This window comes from Catharus ustulatus, chromosome 2, assembly GCF_009819885.2.
Source record: "Catharus ustulatus isolate bCatUst1 chromosome 2, bCatUst1.pri.v2, whole genome shotgun sequence".
Lineage (NCBI taxonomy): Eukaryota > Metazoa > Chordata > Aves > Passeriformes > Turdidae > Catharus > Catharus ustulatus.
In genome coordinates, this window is record NC_046222.1 from 59,483,125 (window position 1) to 59,508,311 (window position 25,187).

Sequence of the window (25,187 nt, forward strand, 5' to 3'; positions counted from 1 at the left end):
GAGACAAATTTAGAAACACCTGTCAGGTGATTTTGTCTGTGATGTCCTCCAGGGTCATTGATGGAAAATAGCTTGTTGAGCTCCTGTGATGTCCTGAAAGCAGGCTGTAGCATTGTGATAAAGGCTTTCTTTTCTGCCTGATCAAAATTGGAATCTGTGTATTTCACAGTATTCAATCCTGCCTTTATGTTGGAAATAAATCACACCCACTGGGAAGACTTATTCCCTTTTGGCAGAACATAGCCCTTATTACGACTTCTTGTATTTGATCTGAGTTCTGAAATGTCAAATTGACCACTATTGCCAGGATCATAGACTGAGCTGAACTGTGAGTATCCTGGGAGAAAAAGTATGTGATTTTAGGTCCCAGGCACACTAAGTGAGCAGTGTAAATTTCCCCTTGCAAGCACAGAACAACTCAGAAGTTTTAGATTGAAAGTTCCCTGGTTAAATCCAGCCCTGTCTTGCATACTACTGCAAGACATGAGGAGGTCACTCCTGCATTTCTTGTTGTGAAGACAGTTCATGTATTTATTTTTCATTTTTAAGGTGCTTTGTGACATTTAACAGAAAGATAAGTCCAGGGATCATGCTGTAGCACCCACATAGACACCAGTAGGTGGGAAATATGGGTAAATGTGACCAGGGCATTGACTGGTCTAAGAGTCAGTCAGGGTGAAGGACATTAGCTGCAGGGTAGACAGTAAAAGCACAGTATCCTGACTCATCATCTTCAGACCTGTGCAGGTCTCTAAGCTGCTTCTCATTCTGTTTTTCCTTCCAAATTATCTGTGGCATCACAACATCTATCTGAATAACAGTCCAGCCACTGCTGCAGTCTCCTTGTATAACAAGTAAGAAGCTGACAATTTGCTTATTGAGCAGCTTCTGCAAACAACCACAAAGGGAGGCATGGAGAAACAGCTGGGAAATGGTCTGAGGTCTAGAAAACCTAAAAGAATTACAGTTTTTGTTATCTCTGTCCTTCAGATGGAGTGTGAAGTTATTGCAAAAAAATTAATAATAATAATTTTTAAATGTATCTGATAGCTACATTCAGTCTTCTTTTAAACAACACAATGAGGCCAAATAGCACTGCTGAAGAATTCTCAGAGATATTACCAGAAATCTCTGTTGAGTTCAGTGGAAGATTAGGGCAGTGTCAAGTAAATTATCAGCATTCAACAAATCACACCAAGTAGTAATTACAAGACAGAGATATAAAACCTGGGATATTAGGGGATCTTGTCACTTGGACTGCTCTAGGAGGCATCACGTTATTTGCTTATGGTAGTGGAATATCTAAGACCTTTCCATAATTTCTAGCTTATTGCTGCTATATGTAATTTTTAAAGCATTACTGTGTGTGTAGCATGTATAGCACATAATAAATTAGCCCCAAGGATTCTTTAGGAGATTCATAGCTAAACAGACAAACTGATAACATCTGATCTAGGAAGATCCTGTTAAAAATGTATGGTATTTCCTTCTTCTCAAAGCACTATTATCCCCAAATCTGCTCTCCTAGGGGCCTGAACAGTGAACACTGCACGGCCATCTGACATGGAATACAGAATAAACAGAGGAGGCATCACAGGTGGCTGGAATTAATCCTACACATGGCTCTTTTCCCTTGCAAATTAACATATTTACCAAGGCCAGTGCCAACCATAAATTTGTAACTTCTTTTGAGTAGAAATTAAACCGTTGCTACCGGGAGCTTAAAAATATCAATGCAATATAAACAACATTAATTGAGTACACAGAAAGGAAAAGGGTGTTTGACCTGCTCTGCTGCATTTTGCTGAGCCACAGAAGCAGCAGATTTAAATAGATGGAGGACAACCTTGTCTCTCTGTGCAGAGAGAGCCTGGAGACCTGTAGAACCCCTCGAAAATTTTCAGACTAGATATTAAGCTCTTTATTTTTCATCACTTCTAATCACCATGGATGAAGGGGTTACACAGCTGTCATTAGCCTATGTCCCGTGGAGGAGCACATCAAGCTCAGCTTTCTTCCAGCTCCCAAGTGACAGCAGAATTGTAGCTGCTGTCACCTTGGACTTGGACGCCACTCAGTCAGCATTCTCAGGCAAGTTGCTTCCTCACCTTTATTTCTAGCTGTTTGATAAGTGTAGACTTCTGCATGCCCTTTTATGACTGGGTAACCAACTTAGAGAGATAAATAACTTCTCTCAATTGGAGATCTCTGTGAGAAGCCAAAAAACACCTCGGAATAAGCCTCTGCCCAAGTAAAAAATAATGTCACTAGTTGAAAAGCAAAGACTGTATTGGGAAATAAGCTCCACTTAGCATAGCAAAGTAAAGTATTTGTTCTTCCTCAAATACTCAGAAGGCCTGAAAAATCCAACTAGAAAATTAGAGGAACCAGAGTGCAAATAAGTCCTGCAGCATAACTAACAAAGAGAATATCAGGAGCGCATAGGCAGGAAAACCACTTAAAGCCGAAAGCAAAAAAACTGTTTCCTGCTGTTGGATTCTTGCTGCCTTTACGAAATAGGGCTGTGTGCACGTTTTGAGGATTATATCAAAACAGAAAGCAACTCCATCAACGGCTTCCTCTTTCATAACTCAGCTCACTCTGAAGCCCAGGGTTTCTGAACAGCTGGGTCAAAAAGGGCCACCTGTCCTTCATTTCCTGCACTGTCCTCCCTGTAATTCTCCTCTAATCCTGTTAATAGTTATTTCATTATCGCAGTTCTACAAATTAATTTGGAGATGCATATCTCTGTTCTTGTTAAGAAATAGGCTTCAGGACTGAGGACATAAATGAGAAACATATTAGGAAACACAGACTTGTCTGATTTTGTTTTTCTAAAGTGAAATAGATAATTTATGGTATAAATTATCATTTACCATATTCTTCTCACATAACAATAATTGAATGTATCTCCTGCTAGGCTAAATAATATGTTTCCTTAGAGATTTTCTGAGCTGTCAAGAACAAAGCCATTTCAAAATTAATAGAATAATCCAACTGTTACCTGGCACCCCCTCTATGTGATGTTAAATTTGTTTTCCTTTCTCTTGTATTAAATAGAACATGTGAGATCAAATAAAGTGTTCCAAGGGAAAGATACAGAAAACCAGCTCCATGTGTGCCCTTGAATAAAAAACTAAATTTGGTCTATCAGCAGTTATAAGGAAAATGCCTGGACCCACTCTGATTCCGTTCCTGTGAGTACAGCCTCTTGGGATGCAGAAAGGAGACAATGCTCCCCCAGCACTGTGACTCACTTAGCTCTTGAGGAAATCCATCTGAAAACAAAAATTATGTGGGGATTTGTGAGAGAAAGCTCCTCATCTGCTTCTGCCTCCACCAACACATGTGCCTACCACCAGGGAAGAATCCTGTGCTGGTCTCACATGAGAGGAGAAATTCTAGCCCAAGACTTTGGGGACACTGTCACGCTGACTAGGGAAGGTGTAAGATTTTTAACATTCATGCTAACTAGATGCAGCCTCAGATGGTGATTCCCAAACCACACAGAGGTTTTCAACAGCCTCTCTTCCCAGGTGGAAATTTCTGCTTCTCCACTGCCACCCATCAGCAACCTGCACGCATTTGAAGTATGGCTGGCGCTACTCTGGCAGCAACAAAATTATCTCAGTGAAGGGTTTGTCATGACTGGAAAGGAGTTAGTGGGAGAATAACATTTTCAGGCACATGCAGAGAGCAGTGTTTGCAGGTCTGGGGAAATGATGAAATAATGACAAAACAATGAAATGTTGTGATGTAACAACCATAATGGTTAGTGTCAAAAGCCAAACAGAGACATGAAGCCAGACTGAGCAGCTCCTCTGTGGATGTTTAAGTGGAAATAACTGTGGCTAAACTCCAGCTCCTCATATAAGACCCAGACACCTTGTCACCCTTGACACTTAGAGGAGGACGTGGTCCCTCTGCCACAAGTCACTCATTGTGGCTTGTATTTGTTGAGCAAACAAACATCCACGCAGGGCACCATGGTAGCCCAAAGGAATAAATATTCTTTTGTGTGGTTAATTAAGCAAAAAATATTGAAAATAATGTTATGACAATGTGCAACAAGACTTCTATATAACGTGAAACTAAGAGTATGCATTGCATACGTGTAGCAGGTGAGTTATACATGGACATCTATTTGCTGTTTGAATGTGTAGGTGTACCTACACAGGATATTTTCTGAGAAAAATAGGCACCAGATACCAGCATGGGCTTTTCTAAAGAAATTAGACAATATGGCCACATTAGCTGCTTGAAGGAGACACTGGCCTCCTCAAGCAGCAATCCTTTCAGAGCTCCCCAGAGTCACAACACATCTTTGTGCAGTGGCCTGTGAGCTGGCCCATGACCCAGTATGTCTAAATCAATGTGACTGCTAAAACCTGAGATGGGGAGGGTATTTTGTTTTTCATGAGAAGGTGAATAAAGGTGCCAAAGCTTTTGAGAAACTGTAATGACATTTCTAAAAGGTAGTTCCTAACCCTTGGACATTTACTAAGGCACAGAATAATGCTCATTTGCATTAAACAAAATTGAAATGGATTTATGCGAGGTAAAAGCATGTGACTGACAGTTTCTGCTTAAATGAGACTTTACTGAAAGAACCTTGACCTTATCAATTCACTTCCCCCTCCTTGCCTTCACCCCAAGTAACCCAAGTGTGCCACCTACACACACATTGTAAATTATGACATTGATTTATTCATAGTCCCAGCAGCTCAAGGTAGCTGCACACCCAGTTTACGTGTCCAGTTAAAGTGGTTTCACAGCTGTTGCATACTTCTGAAGCCAGCAATGTGTACCACTCTATCAACCTTTGTCAATTGCACCAGGCTTTTTGAGAAAACAAAGAGGATGCCATCGCTTTATGTCTTAACCTTTGATGCTTTCAAGAGCCTTTTGTCATTCTCAAACTGTGCCAATATTCTTGATGTTTAATGCAGAATTTATTAGTCATCTTTAGTGTTTGGGCTCTGTTGTGCAGTTTATTAAAAACCACAGTTTGAAACAGTCATGTGTGTATAAATCAAACCATATTAATAAACCACCTTGTACCAGAGGAACATAATATTTAGGGCTTGTTCACAAGGGAAAATGTTCTAAATGGAAATTTCAACTGGAAATGGAGTGGCTAATGTACTTTCAGTGCTTGAATGAATGCTCCTGTTCTGTGCTGGATGCTTCCTTGGGCCTCACTTTAGTTCTTTTGAAAGCCAAGGAAGATAAACCATAAAAAAGCTCCCAGGGGATACCAAGATTTTTTCCAGACTGACCTTGAGCTAGTGGGAGCATGGAATGAGCAGGGTGTGGAATAGTTGTTCTGTTACAGTCCTCAGGTTGTTTCCTTCAGATCTACTGTTGGCACATGCTTCACTTCCCAAACACCTGTTTGTCCCTACCTGGTAGCTCTGTATGATCCTTTCTTGTGAAGCTGATTTCTTCTTATGATGTTTGAATGCACAGGCACCATCTGTGTCTTCTTAAATATACAGTCACCAAGAGCAGGGAACTGGAAAGCAAGGACAAGTAAACCAGCGAGAGTATACATCTGAATGATCCAGGTGAAACAGATCATTCATATTCAATGTTTTAAGAATTAATTCAGTTGGTTGCAATAGTTCTAGTGCAACTTTAGACCAGGACATTTTGTTACAGATTATCGGACAAACTTGATCTTGACCAAACATGACATGTGGGTGATACTCTTGGCCATATGTGATGATTCCAAAAAATCCCATCAAAATAGCAATGTGAGTTGCACATGGAAGCTCTTTTACTAACAGTTTAAATATGACTGCCTTTGAATTTGGTCCTTGTGCCCTCATGAAATTTGCTATACTTATGCTGCAGAAGCCAGCTGCCAAGCGGGGACAAACCCTGTTCCTTTCAGGAGGGAAACAGTAAATTCAGTCCCTGTAGAGACAGGAAAAGAAAAAATTGGGCCAGACATTAACTTTTTCCATGCAGGAATGCCACAATATCATTTGGGGGTTGGCCTGCCATCAACTGATCTGGGGTTACACAAAAAGCAGTTTACAGCTGTCAGTGTTCTCTGCCACCAAAGCGCGGTATCTCTGCTTTTTTCAAACTGTATGCAGCCCACTTCCCTGTGGCTGGAGGGGAAAGATGCCTCAAATGGTCACTCAGAAAAACTCACGTGACTAGCAGTGCCTGCTACAGCTGTATTGGCACAGCACTTCTGTGCTTATTAAAGGAATGGCAAAGAAATGCAAGAACTTCTGCTACACACTGAAGCCATTTTTAAAAGTCAGAAATCTGGATTTAGATGCCAGTCTCCAGAAGCTGCTAAGAACGAAACAAAGCAGCTAGGGAATTGCTCCTCTTTTTTCAGGTGAGAAGTTGTAACAGACCTTGGCCCTTTACTTCAAAAAGTGTGTAAATTATGCTAAAATTTTCCTCTTTCTAGTGCTGCTGCCTCTGCTCCATGCCTCCTCATGCAGCTGAACCATAGGTAGTAATGAAAATCATCTTTTTACTCTGTCAATACCATTGTTTATTTTATCTCTGCAGCTCACACTAGGTCTTTGAATTAAATGAAAAAACAGCCTCGCTGTTATCAGCACAGGGCAGAAGCAGACGGGAAACTTGCGGTATTGCTCTGACTAATGCTCTATCTTCGTGCAGCTGGAGTATGATACTGGGAGGTGCTGGATGCCTTTAGCACCCCTTCACCTCATCCAAAAAAAGAAAACTAACTTCAAAGCATTCCTCATTTCCCTGGAGTTTTCAGCACCCCAGATTACTCAGCCATGGCTGGACAGTCTGGCTTCCGATGGTGACTTCTTCCTCCGTGTTTTTAGTGAGACAGACTCGGACCTTTTCAGCCAGTAACTAAAAACACTGGAGGTTTCTGTCAGCTCAACTCAGGAGCTGCCACACACTGCATGAGTTTGTATCTCACTCACTGGCTTTTCCTAGCCCAAGTTCAAGCATTTGGAGCTTGTGCGGGAGAAACAGAAAGGGTAATACCACAGGCTCTCCACCAACTTCTGCCCTGGGCAGATAAAAACAGCACTTTTCTAAAGTGGCCTGAGGCAATACCATGACTCAGTTCAAAGTTGCAAAGACAAAATAAGCTATAGTGTTCCTAGAAAAAAAATATCTTTGTAGAAGCTCCAGAAGAACAGAAAGAATGAAGCACCTGAACAGAATAATAATCTAATATTATAACTGTGATTATTATTGTTTGGTATTGAGCCTGCACGCCCCAGCCTTCCTCTAGGACTGAAGCTGTTATGCTGGGCACCAGATATGTGTGAAATGAAGAGACAGGCTATGCTTTTAAAAGGCCCCCAGTCTAAAAGTGGGAAGAAGGGAAAGAGAGATAGAGGAAGGTACCATTGAAATGCAGATGTTTTAGGACTCGTTTGTGAACCAGTAAGGACACTCCTGGGCATCCACTGAACAAAGTAGAGCACAGCATCCTCATATCATAAGAAATTCTTCTCTAGTCAATGTTTTTATGTCTCATAAGCCAAATACAGCAACTGGAATTTCTGTTCCAAAATGCAAATGGGACTGAAGGTCTCAGAGCTCACAGGAGTCAGACTCCTCTCTGCTTTTATCCAAACAGGGCTGCATTATCACCCCCTGCTTCACGCCACTTCTACTATCTTCGCGGCACGTCATCTCTTTCATTATCTGAACACCGCCTCTCTGAGAGAGACAGCATCCATTTGGAGGGGAAATGACAAATGCTGAAAAAAACCCAAAATCAACAACCAAAGAAACAGCAGCTGTTTGATTTTACCCAGCATTCACAGAAATTCCTGAGGAAATGGCTGAGCAGCTTGAAACAGACAGAGCAGTCCAAGGAGAATGAACTTTGTCACCTTGTCTTGCCATTCATGACAAGCCAAGGACGCATGCTCCAGGGGAAGACAAATTTTGCATGGCTGTGCACACAGAAGGCAACCTCTAGCAGCTGGAAATACAGTGAAAGGACTTTTGCAGTCCTGCAGGAGAAACTGCATCTCAGGCTGCCTCATATCAGTACCTCTCAGTGCTTAATTCATTCCCATTGTTCATCTGGCCATTGCCACATGGGAAGTTGGGTTTTGTTTATAGTCAACACATTTAGCCTGTGTTGACTATATGGAAATCACAGCAAGAAAAGAGAATACAATAGCAAGAAAAGATTACAATGAAAGATTACTCTTAGACCTATGACAAAAAATTATCTTTCCTCCTAAAATCAGTATTTCCCAGCCTATTTAGAACTCAGAACACTTTTAATCCTCTAATGAAAAACAGTCCAAGAAAACTCTTATGCCACTCCAGAAAAGAAATCTTGGTCATAGTTCATAAAATCCTTTGCCAAGGTGGCAGGGACCAAGGAGCAAGTATAGAGATCATTACAAGAGGTCCAAGATCCAAAAACATGCTTTTCTGGCTTCCAGAACCAAAACCATGATTTTCTGGTGTTCCTAGGACAGTTGGAAGGAAACAAATGTGTTCTACCTGTGACTGAGGTAATCTGTATAGCTACGATCACCTCGGCCACAGGTAGAACACAAATAGATGTTTATTTGTTTTTTCTTGGAGGCTGGAAATGTTTTTCATTATTGTTTTTAACCTCTTCTTTCTCTCATCCACCTTCAGGTATCTCCATGCCTATACCCGTCTTGGGACTACAAGATGACTCCAAAGTATTTAAGAAAGACATTTCTAAGAAAGATATCTGCTTACTCGCAGATGAAAATTTTGTTCTAGTAGGCTCTTTTGTGGCATTCTTCATCCCTCTAACCATCATGGTAGTCACTTACTTTTTAACTATCAAGTCACTGCAGAAGGAAGCTATGCTATGTGTGAATGACATTGGCCCTAAGACCAAGTTTGCTTCATTCAGCTTCCTCCCTCAGAGTTCCCTGTCCTCAGAGAAACTCTTTCAGCGCTCCTTGAACAGAGATACGGGGACTCCAGGGAGGAGAACCATGCAATCCATCAGCAATGAGCAGAAGGCTTCCAAGGTCCTTGGCATTGTCTTCTTTCTGTTTGTTGTGATGTGGTGCCCGTTCTTCATCACCAATGTGATGGCTGTTATTTGCAAGGAGTCATGCAAAGAAGAGATCATTGGAGGACTTCTTAACATATTTGTTTGGATTGGCTACCTTTCTTCGGCTGTCAACCCACTGGTATATACATTGTTCAACAAAACATACCGCTCAGCTTTCTCTCGCTACATACAGTGTCGCTACAAGGAGGAGAAGAAACCTTTCCAGCTGATTTTAGTGAACACTATCCCAGCACTCGCATATGACTCCAGCCAGCTCCAGCTGGCACAAATGAAGAGTTTGAAAAAGGAGGCCAAAATGATGGCTAAGGATTACTCGACGGTCACGATAGGAACACATCGTTTAGATGGTACCTCCAAGGGAAGTATTGGCCCAGGGAATGAAAAGGTTAGTGGTGTGTGATGGTCAGCAGCTGCCATGACAACCACCTTCTGTGCACTGAAAATTTCACCTGCTGTGAGAAGCTCTGATAGCTTAGGAAAGTCAGCTGTGCTCAAGAGACCTTCCAACAACATCATATACTCCTCACATTATCCTGTGGATGAAAAGCAGGGTTGAAAGGGTATCAAATGTGCAATTTTTTTCCATACAGTACTTTGGCTGTTTTAAGCACAGGCTTTATTAAACTTATTTTTTTAATCTTCTAAAGGATATATTTCTTAAACAAAAAAAACCACAATTTCTGGTGTTATAATATGGGCTGTGAAGAAACCTACGCATTTCTTTTAGCAAATGAAAGCTAAGCTGTCCTTTGATGTTCTTGCAGAGTAGGCTCCAGCTAGTTTGTCTTGCTACAATTGAGTTTTGTTATCATTAACTGGATGAGCACTTTACGTAATTTTAAATAAAATGATGGTTCATTTGCTAATATATATTTAAAATAAATCCTAAAGTATTAAACAAAATATATTCAAACTGCTATAGATTAATTATATGGACATTTTGTTAACTGTTTTTATGCTATTTTTTTCTTCCTCAGTTACCATCCTGAAATGCCCCTGGGCCTTTATGCCATTTGTTCTGTATTTCAAATAAGCAATCTTCAAAGGTAAATTATACTTGAATAATCCTCTGTTTCCACCACCACCACCTGTAATCTTTATTTCAGGACTTGTAGTTTATTTGCATTCAAAAATTTCATGTGTTCATCTTAAAAATTGAAAGTAATGTTTTCAAAATTATTGGTCTTAATTCCCCGCTCCTCCCACTAGTGGTGACAGGGAGGTGAAGTGAGAGAACAGTGGAAAACCAGGCACAACACTGCTAAATAATTTCAGCACCACTTCCAGATTCATGACTGTTCAATCCCAAAAAAGTCTGATTTAAAAACTGTCAGAGGAAGTTTTGCATGAGTAAAGCCTTCAGTGAAAGGTTGAAGCAGATTCTCTCTCATAATTTCTCTTTGGTTTAAAAGGCCATTATGAAGAATGTTCTGATTTTGGTTTAGGGCTTGTAAAGCCAGAATTTTTGGAAAACTGTTAGTTGCTAAAAATTCTTTTCCCTTGTTTCACTGTATTGCTGTTAAGGCAGATTGCTCAGGAATGGTCAGAAGATTGCACTACTAGGACTCAGCCTTAAAGAAACATGTATGGGCAAGTGGGGCTCACTTCAAAATAACAGCACCTGTAAGCAACACTGCATTTCACCTGCATAGATCCAAGGGCAGAATACATTGCACAAAGAACATAAAACACATTGCCTGACAGACATGCCTAGTCATGAAACTCTTTTTTTTCAGGCGTCATAGCCAATGTCCCTGAGGCCAGTGGGACATTGCTGAAGAGGAGAAATATAAATGCTGCATTCACATGCAAAGCTTAAATCCAATCATTTGATTCATTCCATGAACTTTGAAGCCATAATCTCATCAGAACCAGGATGCATGCCAGCTTCTCTGGAAAAAACTGCCCATCCAGAAGCAAAACTCCAATGCCTTCACCCATCCTTCTATTGAAGTTGTTCAGTTTTTACAAAGCAATTAATTTCCACTAAGTCAAAGAAAGAGAGACACAGGGAGAAACTGAACCTTATTTTATCCTACCAGGTGGAACTCTTTGGAAGAAGAAGGCCTTTAGCTTAAGATACTGATCTATGGCAGAAAAGGACTTAAAAGTTGGCTGGGTATTTGACTTATTTCCAGGAAGCTGATTTACTGTCATATATACTGTATAACTAAATGTGCTAGTTTCATCCTCTGACATGGGATAGGCAGGAACCACTGTGCACTGGTCACACAGAAGCTTTGCATGCACATGATGACACTGACTCACCCCACAGACCTCAGCCTCTATGTCTAGGACAAAGTGTCATGCTGTAGCCCCATTGTATGCCATGTATGTCATCTATCACCTCGCTGGCATTCATGGTTTTCCCCCCAAAACTGGTCATCTAGGATGAACCGATAAATCAGGTGGAATAAATACTGTGCTCACCAGGTGCTTTATATGGTCTCTCTGTCTCTGGGTACATTTGATTACCACAATCAAACTGAACAGCTTCAGCAGAAGCAAAAATGAACTCGCTGCTCCTACCTACATATGCACACATCCCACTCCTACACAGCATTGTGTGAGGGTGTCACACTGGCAAAGAAGGGATTCCAGGGGGATTATGCTAAATGTAGATGAGCATGAGGACTACCATAGTAGTAGGTGGGAGCAGTGACTTTCTGACGTTTCCTGTCAAGTTTGATATTGACCCTAAATCTACTACTTTGAACTAAGGACAATGCCCATCTTGTATCCCACAGATGTCCTCACTCTGCCACTGGGGTGATGGTTTTGAGGATTTGCCCTTGGAAATGCGTATCTCAGGGAATATGCAGGCAGTAATAAAAGCAAAAGTATTTTGCGAGAAGAGGTCTGAGGTTCTAGATCTGCCACCAAACCAGATTGCCTTCATATGATGAATATTGACAGGGGACTAAAGGTCTCTAAACCTACACGTGAGGGGAAAGGAAACAAAGAGGTTCCACCAGTGGGGAGAATTGCCACATTTTTTGCCATTTATGCCTGACTCGATGCAAGTTTCTCTGGCCTTGCAAAAGAAAGAAGTAGGTGGGACAGACAGCTTGGGTCTTATCACCCATTTGTGCCAGAGAGCAGAGCCCATCTGCATCCTGTAGGATGTATATGGCACCCTGCACTTCTCCGGAGCTCAATTCCTCCCAAATCTCTTGAGGGTCCAGTTGCTGCTCTGCACAGTCTCCTTCACCAGCTTGCAGCTGATAAACTGTTATTGAACATTTCACATTCAGTGCTTATGTTCTCCACCTATAGTCTGCATTTTGCCCACATGGCAGAGCAGATCAGTCCTCTGTTTCTCTTTCATTTCACCTTCTGTTCCTCATTCACAATGTCAAATTGCTCAGGTTGCAAATACTGACAGGGAATGTTTTGCTACAATCACAGAGGGTTTAAATTACTGGCTTGAAGTTTCATTACAAGATGACTCTGAACATTTTTTTTTTCCAGCTTACTAAAATAAAACCTATGTTTTGGACATAAGAAACTTGACAGCATTTAATTAATTGACAGCTGGAGATAATATAACACTCAGTTTTTGCTTAGGATCAGGGAAAACTGATGTCTGACATTTTGATTCTGGAGCACTCAGATGATTTTATTGAGTGAACAGCAGCTTTTGCCTATGAAGCCTCTGAAGGCCAGGAATACACAGCAGATAAAGACCAATATCTCCAGCTCTTTATGGACTTTTTTGATAGTTTAGAAAGCCCTGATTCTGCCACCCTGCATCAAAATATTAATAGATTTTTGTGCAGTTTGCCTTAGTGAGGATGACAGAGTCAGGATATGAACTTGTTTTAGCTACCATGCCAAATCTGTTAGAGGTTGTTCATCAGTAGATAGCAATTAATGGTCTCATTATAATGCAGACAGTTGACAAAGCTCAGCTGTTTTAAACTAGGATTTACAGCACTTGGCCCATGCTTGGAATAAACACCATAGTTTAATACGACCAGCTTCAGAGCAACATTTCCATCTTCCAAAAAACTGTGTTTTCATTATGCATCAGACTAGAATGGAATTTTTTGCAATTATTCAAGTTAAAAAAAAGAGAAGACATTTATACAGACTGGTTCAGAGGTTAGGGCCTTTCCCTTTTCACAGGAAAAGCATACTGAGTCAGTCTGTCGTATCTGCATCCAAAAAAAACCACTTCATCTGAAAAAAAATTTCAGCATCAATTTTTTCAAGTAGATTAAGATTTTATTACTGTTAAGACGGCATCTGAAAAATGTCCAAAGACATGAAGCTCACCATGTATCTCCTAAGCTGGTGTGCATCCTTTTTACACTTCAGGGTAAAATTCCTCTGTACCTATCCCATCCAGTCAACCATGCACTGTACTTATGTAATTATTGCCAGATGGTGAGATGCATTCTATTTTGAATACCTATATGTTTGCTTATGTAAATACATAGAGAAAAAAATTTGCTGTATTTTGTAATGTTAATGTAAAATGGTGTTTCAATGCTTTACTGTTTTGTCTGATTGCACTGCTAGTAAAGCAGATTAAAATATTCAAATGTCATCAGTTGTTTTATAAACTGGAGGTTTGTCTTAAGTAGATAATTTGGTTTGGTTTTATTTATCCCATAAATATTCAGTACAAAGTCTGCTGAAGGCTAAAGCAATTTTACATATTTTGCTGGACAAAAAGAGAAAGCATGTTGCAGAATTTAACTGTCTCAGTAAACTGGTCCCAAATGAGCCATTGTAATCATTCTCTTTTTCTAAGGACAGCCATCCTATTGAAGATGTACTCTTTGGGGTAAGTACATACAACTTAATAATTTTTGGTCTCAGAAACAGTGTAATTTGCAATAGTAGAAAGACAAATTAATTTCACTAAGAAACAGAACTGTAAGATTAAAATTTATAAGCTGTATTGGTTTGCATGGTAAGGCTTCAGAAGAGAGGAAGCTACAGGAATGGGTTCTGTGAGATGCTTCCAGAAGTTTTGCCGGTATCTGACAGATCCAATGCCAGCCAATTCTAGGATGGACAAACTTCTGGCCAAGGCCAAGCCCAGCAGCCACCACTATGCTGCCAGTGGGGTAATAGATTTAAGAAGTGGGGAAAAGCTGTTCCATTGCAGCCAGAGAGAAGAGTGAGACTGTGTGAAAGGAACAGCTCAGCAGACACCAAGGTCAGTGGAGAAGAAAGAGCAGGAGGGAGCAGAGATTCCCTGGTGCAGACCATGGGGAGGCAGCTGTGCCCCTGCAGCCCAGGGAGGTCCATAGAGGAGAACTCCTGTGGAGAACTCCACACTGGAGCAGGTGAATGCCAGAGGAGGCTGTGATTCCGTGGGAAGCCCGTGCTGGAGCAGAGTTCTGGCAGCATCTGTGGGAAGCCAGTGGAGAGAGGAGCCCCTCTGGAGCAGGTTTGCTGGCAGGACTTGTGACCCACAATGGAGCAGTTCATGAATAACTGAGGGAAGGATGCATGTTGGAGAAGTTCGTGGAGGACTGTCTCCAGAGGGAGAAACCTCAAGCTGGAGCAGGGGAAGAGTGTGAGGAGTCCTCTCCTTGAGGTGGAAGGAACAGCAGAAACCACCTTGAAACCAATTCCCAACCAAAACACAGTTCCCATTCCCCATCCCTATGTGACACCGTGGGGGAAGAGGTAGAGAACATCAGGAGTGAAGTAAAGCCCAGGAAACAGGGAGAGGGGTGGAGGGGTGAAGCTGTTGAAGATTTAGCTTTTATATCGTATTAGACTACTCTGATTCGATTGGCAATAAATTAATTTCCCTAAGACAAGTCTGTTTTGCCAACGACAGTAATTGGTGAGTGATCTCTTCCTCCCCTTTTATCGACCCGCGAACTTCTCCTTGCGTTTCCTCTGCCCTGCCTGGCTGGGGAGAGGAGCGGGAGCTTGGCGTTCAGCCCGGGTCAGCCCCACCGCCAGAGCAGCACGCACAGCGCGGCACCGCTAGAGACAGAAAATAACCCCGGGTCACAGAACCACAGTGCCATCTATTGACGGCATTTTCTTTCACAAAGAACATTGAGATGAGAACCTCAAATGGATTTTAATCGTTTTCATTTTCCCTGTTTTAAAACCAAAATAAATTTATTCCTCCAACTGATCTTATAGCATACAAGCTGTTGTTTGCAATGGCAACACATATCAAACTAGTACAGCTGTTAATAAGCAATCCCTTCAAAACCATGATGTAATCTTAAGATTTCATCGAGCTATATAATGTGTCAAAAAACCCATACAAACTGTATTTTTCAGAAGCTATCAGACATAGGGAATCAGATTGTTTTATCTGCAAATATGAGACATACCACAAGGTGAAATGTATCACATAAGATCCCTGAACTGCAAATCCACTCAAGTGTTACCTCAGTACTACTAGACCTCTGTATGTAGGCTCCAGCATATCATAATTTGTTGTGTTCTTTGGAAAACTCCCTTCATGTTAACCTGTTTCTACATAATTTGCATTGAAAATTTCAATTTTGATTGAAAGAGAATAAATTTAGTTTATCAATATGGCACTTCAAGACATAAAGATGATCGAAAATGAAGACACTGAATGAAGTTCCATCTACAGATGCATTCTCTGAAGGGAGTCAGCATTGTAAATGCATCAACATAGTCCCTTATCAAAGGCTCAAAAAACCCCAAAAGTTAAGACAGTTTCTTGTCATTATCATCAGTTGTCACCTGCTCTTCCATAAATACTTCTGCAAGTGCATTTGCAATTGGCATAAAGAAAATCTCAAAGAGTTTATTTGCAAATTCTTAGGTCACAATTCACTAGCAAGACAAATATTAGTATTTTGTGAGTTCACTTTTATTCTTCTGTTACATGGTAAATGTTCTGTAGCAGTAGAAGAGATTGAGAGTCTCAGAATCCTTAAACACTTTTGTTCACAGCTCTCAGGAACCCAGCAGTAAAAATTATATTCCTGCTAAAAATTATATAACTGCTGCAGGAAATGGAAGCAAAGAAACCAGCAGTTGAAATGATGGTTGCTGAATTTCTAAGCAAATTTACAACATGCTTGTTTTGTAAAGTCTCTGCTGCTGAATAAATTGAAACAACAAAGATGTTTGGGTGATCCATGCCTCTTTGCAGAAGAAGCAAAAAGTGTGCAAGTTGAAAAACTTATTTTTTCATGAAGGCATTTAGACTGGGAACTGCTGGTGACTCCTAGTTAAATGTCCAGGCCTCAGCCAGTTGAGCCAGCTCCTAGAGGCAATAGAGAAAGAGAGGCAGCCTAAAATTAGTATTTTAAGCAAGTGGAAAGAATTACCCTTTGGAATTTCCTACTGAAGAAAACACCAATCTTCAAATACCACAAGTATAAAATATCTCCATTCCCAACTAACAGCAGATGTAATGCAGCCACATAACTTTGCTTTTCAAAACTAAATAATTCAGGCTTATGGGGCCAAGGCAATGCCTGGAGACAAGTATAGGGAATATTTTTCCCCCTAGTAAGAGGACAATTAACAGTCACATTGGGGATTCTTGAGGGAAAGCTGAATGTGTCTTTTGAGGAACAACCACCTGCAAGAAGGTGAAAAGACTGAACTGATCTTCTGATCTGCCCAAAAAGACAGTGGCTGATGAAAGAGGACCACACTGCGACATATTAAGTGAGGTTTCACCTTACAGATCTACACCTAAGGATAAAAATGGGGAAAGAAGCACATTGAACAGATTGTTGCAGTCACTGTCAGCCTACATTCACTTTTATTTATTCGCACAACCAGTTTCAGGAAAAGACAACTGCTGCTGGGGACTTATTTGCTGATGGGCAACTGAGGTATAGTGACATAAAATCAGAAAAAGAAGCCACTCAGTAAGCTAGGAAGAGGACCTAGAACTTAAAAGACATGGATGAAGGTCCCCTGCCTGTAAACTTTTACTTTCCAATGCTGGTGAAAACAGATTTCAAAAGCACATCTGGAAATCTGCAGTTCTTATTGACCCATGGAAAAAAAAATTCTGGCAATGCATAGTTATTGCAATTGAGATTTATGTGTTTGAAATTAGTCAAGTTTACTTACTTTGGGTTTGTAGCACCAGGAGAAATATGGATCAAAAGTAGTTATAAAGGTACTTCCTGAGATGAAGTACAGCAGTTGTGAGATCCTGAAGGGCTCAAAGACAGATTGTCCTAAAATTCCTCTTTGAAACTTCCCACGAGAAAAAAAATGACAGCCATTTGGGAAGCAGCACACAGGACCTGAAAATTCATCCAAGGCATACCTACTTCAGAAATTTTTTGAAAGAGATGGAACTATTCAGGGTCAAACAAAGGCAGAAAATCTCAGGATTCAGAAGCAGACTAGTCCAACAGTTACTCCACCAAAATATTTGGAGTTGCTGCCTACAGCTATGCATAAAATAAAGGATGAAGTTTCCACAGGAGCATAAACATCATGGCTGCACTTTGGAAGTCAACATTTCTGTTCTCCACAGAAATTATTTTTCCCCCCTTCCTATCTTGTAGACAGTGAAACCTTCAAGTGAGAAGGGTTGTTTCAATATGTTTTTCTACAATGCTTTGCACTGTGGACCTGGTCACTGTCAATAGCAATGAGTTCTTTCCTATTTTTCCAATGAGCTGTATTATCAATAGTGACCGATATTATCAATAGTCCCTTCCTTATGGCAACTTAGATTCTTTTTTCCAGAACTCCAGAATATGTTTCTGAACAGAAGTCACTTCTTTTCCTAAAAATCTATTATCTTTCTCTCTTTATCTTTGTTACTGCAGGCAGTAATATAAACAGGTTTCCTCTTACCTACATATCTCAGACTGTACTCCATCTCATCACCCAGGTCATTAATAAAGACACTAAACAGCCTGTCCTTCGTATCAATCCCTGAGCAGTGTCACTCTGACAGCTGGACTCTGGACTGCTGATCAATATTCCCTGAGCCCAGCAATGAAGCCAATTTTCCACCCACCTTATTATCCACTAATCGAGCTCATATTTCTCCACTCTTGTTAAAGGAGACAAGGAAACTATTAGAAGTTATTTCAAAGCCCTTGCTGAAATATACAACTTCCACTGCTCCTGCTTTGTCTGTTGAAGCAGAATTCTCTTCAGGAGGTAACTAGACTGGTCAGGTGTGCTGTGCTCTTGGCAAATCCATGTCGGTTATTTCAATCCACCTTCTTGTTTTTGTGTACTGGAAATGGGTCCCAGGAGGATCTGTCCCATTACCTTCCTGGTAAGGCTGACCTGCCCTTAGTTTTCTTGATCTTTTAGACACCAGTTTAGATACTTCCAGACACCAATTATAACTAAATACAGTAAATTCACGAATACAAGCCGCACTGAGTATAAGCCGCATCTCTGGGTGGTGGCAAACATTTCGTTTTTTGTCCATAAATAAGCTGCACCCGAGTATAAGCCGCTCGGTGTTTGCAGCGAGGACCCGTGTGCAACAAAGTTGCCAAATAGTAACAGAACAGCAGCAGGGTGGGGTTTACTGGCTCAGCTCGGGCCATGAGGGCTCGGGGCTGCTGACAGGGCTGGGTGGCCCAGCTCGGCGGGGCCGCTCGGGGCCGGCCGCCACCACTGCTGGGCTCGGTCACCCCAGGCCGGCACTGCCTCGCGGCGGCAGGGGGGACACAGAGCCCGCCGGCACCTGCGGCGGCGATGGGAGGTGGGGATGTAGCCTGCCTGCTCCTGCGGCGGCGGCACACGGGGACGGGAGCCCCCCGAGCCGCAGGGCCAAGCGGAGAGAGCTGCCCCTGCCTCCTCCGAGCCGCGGGGCCAGCAGGAGAGAGCTGCCCCTGCTTTCCCCGAGCCGCGGGGCCAGCAGGAGGGAGCTGCCCACCTTCCCCATTCCCTGTGCTGCCTGCACAGAGCAGTTCCACCTGCCGCGCAACAGAGCATCAATTTGTAACAACCGCGTAAATGCAGGGTTTTACTGGTAGGAGCTCAACTTTGCAGTTTGCACTGACTTGGTTTGCACTCCCAGGGTTGAAAATGTCAGAAAATTATTCACATATTGGCCGCACCTGAATATTAGCCGCATTCCTGGTATGGGAGCAAAATTTTGGTCAAAACGGTGCGGCTTGTATTCGTGAAATTACTGTAATCCCTATATTAGTGACTGAAAAATTGTTCCCTTCAAGGTTTATTCTTCTTTTAAACTTTCAGAAGACTTCTCTTTTCTTAAAATTCAGATCAATCAAGTTGTTTGGCAATTGTCTTTGCGCAATATAAGCATCTACTTTTATTTTTTCATTTTAAATGATGTTTGGAATCTTCTGACCCTTTCATGCCTATACTTCGTCTAGGAATCATATACATTATAGAAAAAATATTCTTTCTGCTGGGCATCATGCTGGTTGTTCCAAAATCCATGTAGGCATACTCTTCTTTGACAGCAATAAATTACTGCTTTTTCCTCAAAGCCATGCTCTTTAAAGTAATTTTTTATTGTAATTTTGTAGGACTCTTTGTCTTACCTCATTATAACAGATTTAAATAATCCTCACAGGAAGAATTTATGATACACGTGAACTCCTGCTACTACAACCCTAATTTTGACAAATGATTTCAAGTTTGTGGCCTGAACTGTACACCAAGACCAAGAAGGAAAGTCTACTGTACATGTATTACTTCAAGGCTCATGTAGGCATCAAGGCATGCCAGCTGGTATTGCTGAGCTTAACTTATTCCACAAGACCTAAAGAAAAGTCTGTCTCCCTTGGAAAGACACCCACAAGCCTAAACAAATGGCTTTTATACCTCCACATCTCCTTGCAGCTCCCATTAATAAGACAAGCCCTGGTGTTCTACTATATTATTTATTGGTTTAAATTGAATTTAAATTGGTCCTTTGGCATTTACTGAATCAGATCTTCATTATTACATTCCTGTCAGCCAATATCTTTCCTTAGCTGCAATTATACATCAAAGTTTACTTGAATATCTGAATTCAAAATACCAGCCTCAAGGGCTCAGTAAATAAATGTGAAATTTAAAACCGTATGTGGAAAAAATTCTCAAACAAGCAGACTCTTCATAGATTAAAAATTAATCTGTACTAGAAAGAAATAGAAAACAAAAGACATAATACAAATGCATGCAATTAATTTACTATGAAAAAACAAGACTTCTTCATTTTTAATTGTAACACATTAAGAGGAAAATATTTTCTTTCCAAATTATCAGGTGCACATTCCTCACTGGATTTAATGTCAGTTGTAATGTGCTTAATTTTCCATTTTTCAGAAGAGATAAGAAAATATTACTAATATTTCTTACATTACTGTAATAAAAGAAGGATGACTGGGGTTTTTTTCCTTTGAAAAAGTTTTAAGTGCTTTAACAGCTCCAGGGACAAAGAATTTTTTAAAAAACATTACTTCTTCTATTTTCTTATCACAAATTACTTGTTTCTGCAACTGCAAATCTTCTGTGTATATACTTTCCGCAGCCTCTCTGCAAAGAGGATTTATTAACATGCTCAGCCTCATAGCAGCTCAGAGCTATTGAGGCCATTCCTGACCCCCAGTGCAGTGCTGCAGGAGCACCAATCCAAGATAAAGCCAAGTGAAAGACGAGTCAGGGGAGCTATGTAACTGGGATTACAGTGCAAGCAAACCAAATGACTATGCTGTGTCCCCAAAAGACCTAGGGACTCAAACAACACATTAATGAACAGAAAGGAAATAATGAAATCAAGAAATAGAACAAAGCAGAAAAAAGCCCTCAATGTACAGAGATAAAGAAAGTGAGGAAAGGAAAAGAAAAGGAAAAGGATAAAAGATAAGCCAGATGGATGTAAAAGGAAGGGGAAATAATAAAGATACAGTAATTTCACAAATACAAGCCGCAGCAAGAAGACTAAAATTTTGGTGGAAACCCGGAAATGCGGCCAATATTCTGGTGCGGCTAATCTATGGACAAAAATGTGATATCTGCCCTTACCTAGTATCATGCTGGTCCAGTCCCGAGCCAAAACAGCCTGAAATCCATGGTTTCCCGTTGTTCCGACGATGAACCAATCAGAGAACAGCTTATTGCCTGCCTGTGGATGGCGGTATTACTGAGGGGCGGGGGTTGTTATCGGGGTGAGTTACCTCGGCAGTTCGATAAAAGTGTGTGATATTTCTCTGTACTTTTTAAAGTGTTTTCAGTCTTGTGTGGCTACGGGGCTGGCTGGGCTCGCAGGGAGAGGGCTGGGGGAGCCTCTCTCCCCGCAGGGAGAGGGGTAGAACGGCCACTCGGCTCGCAGGGAGAGGGCTACAACGGCCACTCCCCCCGCGGGGCTGCGAGGGCTACAATGGCCGCTCCCCCCGCGGGGCTGCGAGGGCTACAACGGCCGCTCCCCCCGCGGGCTGCGAGGGCTACAACGGCCGCTCCCCCCGCCTGGCTGCGAGGGCTACAACGGCCGCTCCCCCCGCGTGCTGCGAGGGCTACAACGGCCGCTCCTGTGCCAGCACGGAGATGTGGCTCCGCTTGGATCTCAGCTGCCTGCCCGCGCGGCTGAGCGGCTGTTTAAAGGCAATGCGGATCCATTGGGAATGCTCGCAAAATGACCACACTATTGTTCCTGTCTTTTTCGGCTTGTAAATAAAGGGTGTGTCTTTTTTCACTTGGAAACAATGTTTCCGAGGTCGGCAGTAAGCCAGTAAGCCCCGGCGATCCCGCGATTGTGTTACTAAATGACGATTTTGTGAAAGCTCGCGGCGAACTAAAGTGCGGCTAATATTCCGGGTGCGGCTTATCTATTGACAAAGACATCAATGTTGCCAACACACCGGATATGCGGCTTATACTCCGTGCGGCTTGTATTCGTGAATTTACTGTAATCAATAATCGATAATCATTATGCAGAAAATTCTCCCTTTCCCTGTGCAAACTTTCTCCCTTGAAAAACTAAAGACTTGAAACAGGTTGTGTCAACATAGCCAGCATGAAATATACTGAGGGATGATAACATTGCAAGTGTGTATGTTTCTTGAAAATAACTGATAGCGTGGCATAAGACAGTCTTAAGATAATTTAGATAAGTATCACATTAGAATTCTAAAATACTTAACTATAATCAATTGCTATAAAGAACACTGAAGAAGTTCTTTACAGAAAAAAACAGCATACAAATAATCTCTTGGCAAAGTCAACAGTGAAGTGTGAATTCAGAGCGCTGAATAACTGAAGTGATTATGAGATCACATACAAAAAGCTGAGAAAAAAATGACTGAAAAGTAGGTAGGAGTAAGTAACCACCACTCTTAATTCAGACTACCACAAAAAGTTTTAGAACATTAGACAAGCCTGTATCTGTGGAAAGCTGGGGTAATGTAGGAGGGTATCTTCCCCAATAACTTGCAGCTGTAGTGATCACCAAAGAAGAAACATCTGTACCTGGCCAATCAGTCTACAGGATATAAAGGAGTAGGGCAGCTTTCCTCTAGGTAGAGGCACTTGTGGATGTAGACAGGTTAGAAGGCTGCTGGCTGGGCTGAGAGGTGCTAAGGGACAGGTAAGACAAGATGATGTTGTATGAAGGTCAGTCAGGGTTAGGTAGCCATGCAGAATTTTTCAGAGCTGTGCGGAACTGCCTATAAGTAAAGGCATCGGTACAAGCTGCTAATAAGAGAATGGAGACAGAATTAACAGAAACCTATAAGAAAAGGAGACAGAGTTGTATGAGGAAAAAGGTCTGAAGACAAAAATGTGGAGTTTGTGAATGAAGACTGGTAAGGAATGCCAGTGAGAGGGCTGATGGTGTTGCCAGCCCTGTCTTGCCTTAGCTGTGATATGTACCCAGATGCATGGCTGAGGGAAGGACTGAACTTACTGCAAAGACAACGGGAAAGGAAAAATTTAGTGTCATAAACTTAAGGTGTACAGGTTGTTTGGCTACAATGTGGAAGTTTCTTGCTGGAAGCCTTACAGAAAATATGTTTGAGAGTGTTGAAGCTACTGATATGTTTCCCCAAGTACAGAAAAGATGGTCAAAAAGCAAAAGCCTTTCTGACATGCAGAGACTTTCTTACTGATACCAAGAGAAATTCTAGGTAGATGATGTGAAATCATATCTCACCACTGGATGAGATAAGGGAGTAGCAAGCCCTGTCTGTGTAGGGGGGACACAGAGAAAGTATGTTCTGCTGTACTGGAATACAATAAAGGAATAAATAAAGCAAGAATACACAAGCCAAAATATTTTCTGAAGTAAGTACCTGTTCCTCTTTAAATATCCTCATTTCTGCTGGTTGCTCTGCTGCACCCTATGAGCCTTTTAATGATGAAGGAAAGGAAGTCTGTTTCACCTCTAGTATTTTTTGGAGAATTTGAAGTGATAGGAAAAATGGAAACAAAATGAGTTCACAGGTGAGAACTGCAGATGCCGTCTGAAAGAATACAGAAATGGAATTAAGGTTAAACAAGTGCGCATAATCAAAGATTCCAGAAAGATCTATACCACAGCACAGGGAAGACTACACCAGCTTGGTGCCCTCTACCTTACACTGTCCTTAACACTTTCCTGGTGTGTCAGCTCTGTGCCATGAAAACAGCTCTCTGGAGGACTGAGACACAGCTCTAACATAATTTACCTATGCATTTATGTTCAGTCATTTTTGACTGAAAAGACATAGAAATAATGCATACATCTTGACATCCTAACATGGAGATGTGGGAAGCCAGGGAAACTCATCAGCAGGCTCTGGTGAATCCTTCTGAATATATCACTCTGAAATGTGAGTAAATTGGGCAGAGCTTATCTAAGGGACTTGGATAGGAAGAGCACAAACACATCAAAATTTTATCAGTATCACTGCCTGAGTTAGGCAGATTTCATATTGACAGTAGATAAATAGATAAAAACAACTGCAGATACCAGGGAAAGTGAGATATGTGTAACAACAGCTGTTTATATATATAAAATAGAAAACAGACTGGCTACAGTTCAGTTCAAATAACTAACTGGGCATATCTTGCTAGTGAAAGACATATAGGGAGCTACAAAATGCACACATAGAGATGGAAGGAACCTGAAGAGTACTGAAGTAGTAAAGAAACATAATTGAATTTGAGTGATGGCAGCCTAATCACAGCTTGAAAAAGAAGTTGAGGAGGTTTAAACACTCAGAGACAGACTACTTGTACCAACTGCATCCAAATACAGAGGCAGGATAGGAAAGCTGCTCTGGAAGACAGGATGCAAGGCCCAAGGTCTGGGGTCCAGCAGCTTTGGTCCAAGTGGATCTGCTGGGGAAGAATAAAAAATAATGGGGGTCACAAAATTGTCAGTACTGTGCATTGCTAGAATTAGGGATCAAAAACATAAAAGGAATTGGAAAAGTGAAGATTGTAAAATGTTGTAGGCAAAAGTAGTTACTGTCAATGCAGTATATGGTAGAAGACTACAAAGTAGGAGGGAGCTTTGAGGACATCTTTTGACAACCCATAGACATCTTTAACTGTAAATTAATAAAGAAATAATAAAAGCCCAGCACAAAGTGGGATAATTTGGATTATGAATAAGATGGCAGTACTGCTAAATAACAAGCAACGAAGTTGCTTTGTGATCTGGCAGGTGAGGTGTAAAATACCTACACCTGAATTTGGATTTATTGTAAAATTAGCGGTTTGTCTGGTGGCATCTGTTATGAAGAACTCTGAAATCCTGAGGGGAAGTAAAACATTTGAGATGCAGTGGTCCCAGTTCAGGCCACGGCAGCAGCTTTTTTCCCCCCTTCAAATGATCAGGGGACAATGGCATGGAACAGAAACACTGTTTTGAATAGTTCACTACTACGGTTCTGTGGTGGGTTTCTTGTGTCAGTGAGTTGCGACTTGATGGTCACTATCTCCCCATCAGAATTATCTTCTACCCAATCAGAGCTGATTTCAGCACCGTTAATGAGTTTTCTTTGTTGTTTCTTCCCTGTCCTAGGAGTTCTGCCAAATGTCCTTGTGTGGCCCGTGAATTCTGCATTCTTTGTGTGCAGTAGCAGCAGCACATCCCTCTCCCCAAGCTTTGCTAACCTCCCACTGGATCTGAGACCACTGACACGTGTCAAGCCCTAAAACTCACCAAGGCAATTTTACCGGCAAGCAATTTGCCTTTCTAGCACCTGGGCGTCAATTAGAACTTGTTCGCTGCTGTCTCACGGAC

General features: G+C 41.5%; 1 protein-coding gene across 9 annotated transcripts in view; it reads left to right on the plus strand.

Moving 5' to 3' along the window:
• HTR2A (5-hydroxytryptamine receptor 2A) overlaps positions 1-25,110 on the plus strand; it is a 40,073-nt gene extending 14,963 nt beyond the window's left edge. For 4 of the 9 annotated variants that reach the window (XM_033052774.1, XM_033052777.1, XM_033052778.1 and 1 more), the window contains one exon: positions 8,629-13,628. In XM_033052774.1, coding sequence (XP_032908665.1) covers positions 8,629-9,443 — 815 coding nt within the window. In that variant the 3' untranslated portion in view covers positions 9,444-13,628. Of the gene's footprint in view, positions 1-8,628; positions 13,629-13,802; positions 13,836-24,965 lie in introns of those variants that run through there. The other 5 variants (XR_004417111.1, XR_004417112.1, XR_004417110.1 and 2 more) reach the window with 5 other exon arrangements.
• The last annotated feature ends 77 nt before the right edge of the window (positions 25,111-25,187 follow it).